Source organism: Aegilops tauschii, chromosome 6 (genome assembly GCF_002575655.3).
Source record: "Aegilops tauschii subsp. strangulata cultivar AL8/78 chromosome 6, Aet v6.0, whole genome shotgun sequence".
Taxonomy (NCBI): domain Eukaryota; kingdom Viridiplantae; phylum Streptophyta; class Magnoliopsida; order Poales; family Poaceae; genus Aegilops; species Aegilops tauschii.
In genome coordinates, this window is record NC_053040.3 from 320,415,808 (window position 1) to 320,425,884 (window position 10,077).

The 10,077-nt window shown below is 41.2% G+C and overlaps 1 protein-coding gene across 1 annotated transcript; it reads left to right on the top strand.

Moving 5' to 3' along the window:
• The first annotated feature begins 501 nt into the window (after positions 1 to 501).
• Positions 502 to 9,798, top strand: LOC109747195 (probable inactive histone-lysine N-methyltransferase SUVR2). Its single transcript, XM_045229935.2, has 10 exons — positions 502 to 793; positions 920 to 1,015; positions 3,214 to 3,409; positions 3,506 to 3,884; positions 5,536 to 6,494; positions 7,021 to 7,286; positions 7,955 to 8,021; positions 8,116 to 8,166; positions 8,473 to 8,569; positions 9,308 to 9,798. Exons 3-10 carry the CDS (start codon positions 3,215 to 3,217, stop codon positions 9,337 to 9,339), a joined length of 2,046 nt encoding a protein of 681 aa, XP_045085870.1. The 5' UTR covers positions 502 to 793; positions 920 to 1,015; position 3,214; the 3' UTR covers positions 9,340 to 9,798.
• Positions 9,799 to 10,077: the final 279 nt, after the last annotated feature.

Sequence of the window (10,077 nt, forward strand, 5' to 3'; positions counted from 1 at the left end):
ATCATGTGCCGCCACCTCAATATTTTCAGACGCTTCTGCTGACGTCATGAAAACCATCACAACCACGCATCCGTACAATAACTGACAAATCCGACGGTACTGACTGCGTCATGCTGAAAAGGCATATGCGGACAGTAGGTTCTTTAAGGTTTTTTCTTGCTTTTCAAAAGAAAAATACATACTCCTATAGGTTTGTTTTTGTTGAACCTGCGTTGCATATATACGGTTGCCATGGATATTTCGGTTTGTCAAAGTGCCACCTGGATATATTATGATGGAAAAAGGCTGGCCGATCATCGCATTCGTGGGCTCTGCAAAATCACGTTCCAACAGAGTAAGGGGCGATCAGCAAAAATGGCAATGGGGCGAGGGAGCCAGCGGAGACGCCTATGCTGCGAAATTACTACTCCACCATAGCATCTCTTTTGATCTGACAGCAACGCACTCCCCCTGGTCCTGCCGTATCAAATCGCACGCAGCGCAGCGGGTGGGGCAGTCCGCTCGCTTTCTTCCCCGTTCTCGTCGCCTGGACTTCCCAGTTCCCACGCCGCCTCTGTTTTGCCATCTGTCCTCCGTCGCCCCCCTCTGTCCTATAAATCCACCACCACCAACAGCCTGTTCTCCACGCGATCCATCCCATCCTGAAAACCCCAGCGCACGGCAACGCCTCTCCAAAACCCCAAACCCTAGCCCATCGGCGATCGCCGGCGGCGACCGCGCCTCCGTCCTCCGCGGAGCCCTCGGGCGCTTCGCCTTGCATCGGCTTTGTCTCCTTGGGCGGCTGGCGTAGGAGGTGGGTGCGTTTGTTGCGCGGAGCAGGGTTTTGTTGTTGGGTTTTTACTTTTTTCCTTTTTCCGGCCCATTCCTGCGGATTCTGACGTGCTCTCTTCCTTTTCCTTTTTCCGTGCGGTTAGTTCAGGGTTCGGAGGCACTTCGCCGCTGGGTAAGCTTGCGACGGGGCGCGGCTGTCCAGATCCTCGCTGCGAATTCCTCCCGCTGGTTTTGCATTGAGGAGGTATGCGCGCGCTGCCTCCGTTGCGGTGTGGAGTGCGGGTTTTGTGATGATTTTTTCTCCGTTCCGTTTCGGTGTGGAATGCGTGTTTTCTGATGATGATTTTTGTTCCGTTCCGTTTCGGCGGATTGCCATGGTTTCGTTCCTTTGTTTGTCCTCAGTCAAATCTGGGGAGGTACTTCGTGTTGTGGGCCCTTGGTTATGCGGTTTGCCTTTTTGAGTTTGCAGGCTTGCGTGGCGATGAACTGATGATAATACGACTGGATGCTCTGCTTTCGACTATACATGAAGCGTTGCAATTTCTGGACGATATTTTAATGTACTGCTGTGCTTTAATGGCCATAAAAAAAATTAACAAATCTACGGCAAAACTTCTCCGTCCTGAATTACTTGTCGCAGAAATGAATAAAAATGGATGTATCTAAAACTAAACGTCTAGATACATTCAGTTTTGCGACATGTAATTTCGGATGGAGGGAGTAATAACATAGCAAACAACTAATACTCCCTCCGATCCATATTAATTGTCGCTGATTTAGTACAATTTTGTTTCCTACATCCTGGAACAAACGAGATAAATCATGTCATATATGTAGTAGAAAACTTTAGTGCGAACAATAGACCTGGGGTACTATTCACAATGGACTGAGATACGGAGAAACCCCTGCTGCACGGCGCAGGTTGGCTGGGCTTATGCTGTCAACATCATGAAGGGCGATTAGAGGCCATGAGCCCGTCGTGCTGCAAGGCTTCATACCGAATGTATGCTCTATAAAATTACCAATTTGCAATATGATCTGCCTTTTTTGTTCTCAATGTGTCTATGAATTTAGAGCATTTTTGTATGCCTTCTGTGTTGACTAGACCGAAGGTGCTTAGCTGAAGGTAGCCTTCACTGCCCCCTTTTGTAACTTCCCTTCTTTCATCCCTCCATGAGGCTGTCAAAAGAAAGAAAGGTTTAATTTCTTCAAATTTCTCATGACTATTTGAGGTTCTAACTGAGCCTCCACGACACTTGTATACACAAAATGCCCCTAGGTTCAGGGGCATACATTTAGTGCTATTGGCCCAAAATGTGTGTTGATTTGCATCAGGTTATTCTCTTTAACATGTCGGTTGCATGTTAGGAAATAGATTTGCGTGCATGCTGCATTGGGTGTTAACAAGTCTGTATCCGGTACAGACCAACTTTTGATGCGGTCATTAAGTGCAGATGACCTGTAAATTTCAGAGAAGTTCTGGTTGGTACATTAAATCTGTCAAGTCACAAAATTTCAAGTCTAGACCCGATGCAAATGAAATGGAAGAAAAGACATATACCTTTCTGAAACTTATAAGAAAAAAAAATACAATCTTACTATTCACTGTTGTATTTGTATTTCCGTATGTAAACTGAATCTGGATTTGAAATTTGGTCGCTAGTGATAGATAGAAATTTTAGTTGTTTTGGCAGGACTTCACAATTGCTTTATGTATCGCTCAGTGCTCTAGTGGGTGGCATTCTTTCATGGGTATCCCCTAGGCAATATTGGGAAAACCTTTTTTTATATTCAGGTTTCTAGTTTCCTATATATTTCTTAGTTTCCTAGCACACATAGTCCTTATTGAAGTATTTTTTACGCAAAATTATTTGGAATATTATTTCGATTTTAAAGATGAGGGTAGATCAGTATTGTAAGCATACTATTAAAGCAGCAGTAAGCATCCGCCTTCTAACCAACCATCGCCGCAGTGCTGGTTTTGAAGATTCTTGTGTTCTGTTCCTTCCACGTGGTCCACCAGGCGAGCTGGACCAACTAGCTCCAGGCCTTCTTCTCCTCTCTCGGCAGTATCACGGTGCTCCGCTCCGTCCACTCAAGGGAGGTAGTGGTTGATGATGGTGCAAGTGCCCACCGCAGGATGCAATGCCAGAGTGTGGCCTGCCAGACCTCAATCGTGTAGGGGCACAATGCGAGCAGTACAGCGTCCTCCAATGGCCCCAAGCAGAGCGCGCAGGCAGGGTCGTGTGGCCACCCGTTCTTTGCGAGCACGTCGGTGGTGTTGCAGCGCTCTAGCATTGCACTCACTTAGTAGTTAGACAACTTTTCGTAATATACCAACAATATCCTTTTTCTATGCATTTTATTATTTTTATCACTTAGTTTTTTGAGGATGTCACTTTATGCATGATGCACCGTGCTGATTTCTTCCGTTGCATGCAGGATGTCATCTTCAAACGTTTTCGATGAAAAATTTGAGGCTGCTGTCACAAAGCTGGATGCTATTGGAATCGCGAGAAAAACTGTTTCACCAGTGTTGACGAAGCTACTAGAGTTGTATGATTACAACTGGGAGTACATAGAAGCTGATGACTTTCGGGTTCTAACCGATGCTATATTTGACGAGCCAGATCCCAAAGTACAGTTTACTTTGTTCTGATTTTATAGTCAGAATGTATTGTTTTGAGGGACAACATTTCTCTTATAACTTGTTATGCTACCACTTTTGGTACAGGAAGAACAGAAAAAACAAGCTAACAAAAGGAAGAATCCTGATTCGGACCACTATAACAAGAAGCTTAGGGCAAAACATCATTCTCAAAAACCTACATCCAAGATGCATGCCAATGAGAAGAGAGAGTTGGCTGAAGCTCCACCGCAGCAAGAAGCAGGCAAGCTGTGCCCTCAAACAGTTTGTGGCACTGTAAACACATTGCAGTTGTCTTCTTCGCGACTGCCGATTAAAGAAAGAAATATGGAAACCAGTGTTCTGGAGGATACACCGACAGATGAAGATAGTTTAGCTTTATCAGTCCAAGGTCAAGACCTTCCTACTTTCGAGACCCCACTGGCTATTATGAGCCCACCAGTTCAAGATTCCAGGCATCAAAGAGGTAATTTCTGTTTAAGCAAAATGTCTCACACTCGTATTATTTGCTGAGCGCCCACATTTTATATGAAGAAATATTGTTATAATCAGGTATTATATAATCTTGATGTTTTGAGTTTTATAGTCTTTTTAATATTTCCAAATAAAGGCTCTTTGGGGATTGCAAAATTTCCACCATTAGCAGTTATCACCAGTTACTTCCATAATATAGTTTGTAGTGTGATAGAAGTTAGCGATCATAAGTTTTATAACTCGTAGACTTAAAAGACACACTCACTGATCATCCTGACACTGGAAATTCGGTGGCTACGCAATGCATGCGTGTTTGATGGTGTGATCCTGAGGTGCCAGCAGTTGATTGAGTCCCTCTTTAACTAAGCTGAGCTGTGGCAGGTGGTTGCTGGAGCCAAGGCACTTTGACAGTTGCCACTCCAGGCCTCATGACCTTTCCCAGCTTAGATCTTGCCTTGGTTTTCCCCTTTTAGTTTTCTCTTTGTTCTTCATCCTTTTGTACGATTAATTAGCTAGTAATAAACACTCTTGTTTACCAGTTCTCTGTTCTTTTTTGAGGTCTATTTTTACTTGTGCCATTTCAGGCACTTCTTAATATACAGATGACACTCAATCTTGGTGTGTGTCCAAAAAACACTAGGTCTCCTTTGGTTTATAGGATAGGAATATCATAGGAATAGAAAACTTGTAGGCCTCCTTTGGTTCAAATGAGATGACATGTATCTCAAATCCTATGAGTAGGAATAGGAAAGGAGATGCCCTTTGATTCACATCATAGGATTTTTTTTCCATTGAGTCTAGCCTAATGTTTATTTTCCTATGAAATGTGAAGGATAGGAATAATTCCTCGAATAGGATTTCATTCCTACAAACCAAAGGGCTCTAAAGGAATTTTTCCTATAGAAATCCTATCCTATGAAATTCCTCCAAGATTCCTCTAAACCAAAGGAGGCCGTAGAAAATGAGATGACATGTATCTCAAATCCTATGATTAGGAATAGGAAAAGAGATGTCATTTCGTTCACATCATAGGAAATTTTCCACCGAGTCTAGTCTAATGTTTATTTTCCTTTGAAATGTGGAGGACAGGAACAAATCCTATGTAGGAATAGGAATGCATTAATCAAAGGGCTCTAAAGAAAAATTCCTATAAGAATCCTATCCTATAGAATTCCTATGAAATTCCTCCAAACCAAAGGAGGCCTAAAAACATCAATGACTGCTGGGAATACATCAAATAGGTTTCATAAATGGTTTCCCTTGAGACTACAAACTCTAGTTAATTTCCGTGCTATTTTCTCAATGCATCACTAGTTACGGTTTGTATTGCTTACCAGTTTGTCTGATATCTTTGGCTTGCGTGTGAGCCTATACGGCATACTGACATAGGAAGTTAGGAATTGTACTGTTGTGAACTTTGAATTTATAAAATACTGCCATATCGCTTTTAATGATACCAATATGTGTACTGCAACTGCTCCATAGATATCCTGTTTTTCCTGCAAAGATTGCATCATCTTGTTGTAGCTGCGCTGTTAATATTTTTTTTCCGTTGCCTTGTTAATCTAGGATCTTAATCTCTAATACGGAGTAACTTCTAACCACTATAGAATTTCTGTATTTTGATTTTTCAAATACTCCAGCATACAAGGATGCACATGAAAGAAACATATCTAATACATCTAGAAGCCAAGTAATCACAAGCAGCACAGACTCTTCAACCAACTTTGAGGTAGCTTTGTCAAATTCTGGAACAGGGAAACTGTCATTTACATGTAACTCGGCAGATCATCCTGATTTCCACATGCCGGACATGGAGTCTGTATGCAAGGAAATGGAGGCTAGATGTCTCAGGACATACAAGATCCTAGAACCCAATTTCTCTTTCATAAAACTTTTGCAAGACACTTGCCAGTGTATCGTTGATTTGGGTCATGCATCTAGTGGACCTAGAGAAAGTGGAATGGTACAAATAGTTCCTGCCATGGACTTTTTGTCTAAACCTTCAGTGTCACGAGTGTTGCAGCCAAATGAAGCTGGTTCCTCGTGTATGCCACCTAATGACCACATTATTCATGATGGTGTATGCTCTTCTGGTTCTTTTGCTGGAGAACAGATCAGTTCCAGTAATATGCTTGTTATTGCCAATAGACCAGCTCATGATGTCAATGACATAACAAAAGGTGAAGAACATGTGAGTATTCCCATAATTAATACGGTTGGCAATGGGATTCTTCCGCCCCCCTTCCACTACATACCATGCAATATCATATACCAGAATGCATATGTCAATCTTTCGCTTGCTAGAATAGGAGATGAAAGCTGCTGCTCAGGCTGCTTTGGAGATTGTCTAGCAGAACAACTTCCTTGTGCATGTGCAACAGTAACTGGAGGTGAATTTGCTTATACAAGGGATGGCCTGCTTAAGGAAGGATTTCTTGATTCTTGTGTCGCTGGGCTTCCTAAATTCCACTGCAAAATTTGCAATCCTTGTGAAGGACACCCTACAAAGAAATTTATCAAGGAATGCTGGAGTAAATGTGGCTGTGCCAGAAATTGTGGAAATCGTGTGGTGCAGCGAGGAATTACTCGGCAACTACAGGTAAGTCATATACTCGTATCTATATATGCTCTTGGTATGACCCTTTTTGTACAAAAGATAAAAGTTTTGATTAATCAGTGCCAATTGGCAAATATGATAGAATAACTGTATTCCCTGTGCAATTATGCAGCTACATATGCATATAATAAAAATAGAGTTTTGTCTGTTATACAGTTTTAATGCTTATAACTAAATATATAGTTGTATTTAACTATTTCGTATACGACTTCAAGTGATACATGATTAATCTGCACCTTCTAAACAAGCTGTGAAAATGGCGAGCCTGTTTCTTTCTATTTTAACTTGCTTAACTATTCCTTGTATTTTAACTTCAATTATTACGGCAATGTTGATCAAACAAAGAACTCCATTTTGACCTTGTGTCCTAATATAATGGTGTATGATGGCAAGTGCAGCATTTCTTTTTCTTGCGATGTGGTGCATTCTGTGTATGTTCATGTGCTCTGCACATCAAACTGAACATCATGCATGTTTTCTTATGTTCATTTGAGTATCGTCGTTTCAGGTATTCTTAACCCCTGGAAAAAAGGGATGGGGACTGCAGGCTGCTGAGGAAATTCCACGAGGCGCGTTTATTTGTGAGTATGTTGGTGAAATATTAACTAACACTGAGCTTGATGAGCGAAACACTCAAGGGACATCAAAAGGTCGCCATACATATCCAACACTGCTCAATGCTGATTGGGACACTGAAGATGTTCTTGGGGACGACCATGCTCTCTGTCTGGATGCCACCTTTTACGGGAATGTGGCAAGGTTTATAAACCATAGGTAACATTCCTTTTATGATTTGTCATCATAGAGTTGCTATTTTTTAAACAGAGATGCATAATGATCCTTCACAGTTCTCTATAATACATCATGTTTCTGGTTTTGTGTGATTAGACAACGCAATACATGCCGTTTGGAGTTATAAGTTAAAATTTCCCCCGCAAGAAAAATGTCGTAGAAAACCACCTCCCCAGCCCCCAACCCCCAAAAAAGGAGTAATAGAAAATCGCCCCCCGCAAAAAAAGGGTTGTAGAAATTGTAATCAAATTTGACCAAAATGTAACTGATGAACGGCCACCTGTGAGGGTTTGGGGAAACCTTGCCACCTGAAGGTTCAAATCTTGTTGTGTGTACTTGTAGAAGTGAACACTCTTAACTCTTGCCTGTGTGTTATCACCATCCAGTATTTCTCTTTATAAATGCTTGTAAACTAGTAGTGGGTGCGCTTGTATTATTCCTTATGACAGCACTTTGATTAAGATATTCAAGTGATGCCACTCTAATTTGAAGCTAGCTAATAACACTTCCTAACCCAAAATTTGAACAGAAGTGATTTTGAGACAAAAAAATGCTGCTTCCATACTATGCTGCATAATAACTTTGACTTATTAATTTGGTATGTTTTGTCGTGAGAAGTTGTTGACTTGGTATGTCATTGTACGCTGTAGGTGTTCTGATGCCAATCTCATTGATATACCTGTTCAGATCGAGACACCTGACCGCCACTACTACCATGTATGTATGCAACTCCAGCTAGTTATTGGCTTTTGTGTGTTAATCCAGTTTGAAACACATGAAGATTGTTTATCTATTCTTTTGTTTCGTTCAGGTGGCATTTTTCACCAAAAGGAAAATAGAGCCATTTGAAGAACTGACATGGGTAGGTGGCACACTTGTATTTCATCCAGTTAGCCAATTGCATTTAAGCTCCATTGTGCTGTATCTGTCCTGTACCAGTGAATCTGAGGGCTACAAGATATGGGCTAACCCGTTTCTACCATGCTAGTTATATTTTGCTCAATCTCGTGTTTTTGACTTCTATAACTTAATGTTGAACTGTATCAATTCGAACCCATCAATAGTTTTGCCAGGCTACTGTCCCTTCTTTTTTTAGTGAAATCTTCTTGCCTACTTTAAGTCGCGCGTCAAAATGCATGATCTTGTTTTGTGCACATTTTGACCACAGGACTACAATATTGATTTTAACGATGTCAACCACCCTATCAAGGCATTCAAGTGTTGCTGCGGAAGCAAGCACTGCCGGGACAAAAAAAGCAACCCAAGTAGGTGCCTTAACCTTTTTCTATGGTGCACTTGATAGTTACTGATGCTTATTTCTCAACCTTCCCTACCCCACTGGCCTACCCTAATCTTTGGAAGATGTCTAGTGGTTTTAGCATGCCTCTTAACGGTGCATCTATGGTTATTTCTCATTAACTCTTTTTTCAATTTAGTGTTTCTATGTCTATGCACATGACGGCTGGCAATATACTAATCCCGCCGATCCAAAAAAAAAGTGTCGTGGTTTTAGTTCAAATTTGAACTAAAACTGAACTGAAACCACGACACTCTTTTTGGATCAGAGGGAGTACTATTTAGTGTAACCAATTTTAGCAGAAGAACTAGCATATCTTTAGTGTGTACCCCTCAATATAGCAGTTCCTTGGTATTGAACATTTTGGGTGAAAAATACATGACTATATGCCCATATGATGTCCTGTTATGGCCGTACCAGTTGAAAGCAACCAAATTGTCGTGAAATTTGTAAGATAGATAGTGAGGTAATTGAGTTTGATCTTGAAACATATATACTAGAATACCCTTGTAACCCTACCCAACATATAATTTTTCCAGAATGTATAGGGAATGAAAATTTCCATCTGGTAATTTTTTTTAAAGTTTTCATCCGGTAAAGACAAATGAATATTTTCACCAAAATTGCTTTTTCATTTGATATTTTGAGTGGTATGATACCATTAAAGTTGCATCAGCTGACCCCAAATGATGGTATGCTGCTGCAGGATCTAGATCCAGAGCCCTGGTGTTGCTATGAGTACTCTTCAAGAGATATATGGCACCATGGAGATTCAAGATTACATAGCATCTGCAGTGTCATCGTCGTGGTTTTGTCACAAGTGATATTTTGCTCTGTGTAGAACAAATGTTCCAGATTAATGACTCGTCACTGGACCTGGATTGCCCGTTTAAGTGTTGTCATCCGACCTTGCTTCCAAGCAGCACTTTTTGGTTCCCCGTTCTTGATCTCAACTTTTGATTTGGAAAGGTCTCTTGATTCCTTTTCTTGACGATATATTACGGTCTAGACAAATTTAAGACAAGAATTTTACGACAGAGGGAGTATGTACGAAGTTCAAGTATATGAATCGTTTTTGGTTTTCTAACTTAAAATATGCACTCTGAATTTGGCAACTATACTTGGGTGTAACTACATGAACTCCGACAACATCGAGGTTATAGAGACAATGAAGAATGGAGGTCGCTCTTTCGGTTTTTTGGCGGCAGTTTTTTGGTGATATATATCACCTTGCATGTGATTTTTTGCATATTATTTTTGAGCATGTTTCTAGAGAGACTAATTGTGCTGCTCATGATTTAGCCAAACTAGCTAGAAGTAAAGTTTGTGGGGCGGATGAAAGATCCACCCGTGACAGCTGCATCCAAATCAAAAGTTGCTTATTGATACCACCGCCCATGATCCACACCCCAAGCAGCTGCGTCCGTGTTAGCAACACACTAGTACAGAGATCAATTGCTCAAGGACTTGAACTAC

Bases quoted from the DNA above. Each gene is read 5' to 3' on its own strand.
- LOC109747195 (XM_045229935.2), top strand. From the start codon at position 3,215: ATGTCATCTTCAAACGTTTTCGATGAAAAATTTGAGGCTGCTGTCACA. The intron at 3,410-3,505 runs GTACAGTTTACT...CTTTTGGTACAG, and splicing joins TTGACGAGCCAGATCCCAAA to GAAGAACAGAAAAAACAAGC. The intron at 8,570-9,307 runs GTAGGTGCCTTA...ATGCTGCTGCAG, and splicing joins GGACAAAAAAAGCAACCCAA to GATCTAGATCCAGAGCCCTG.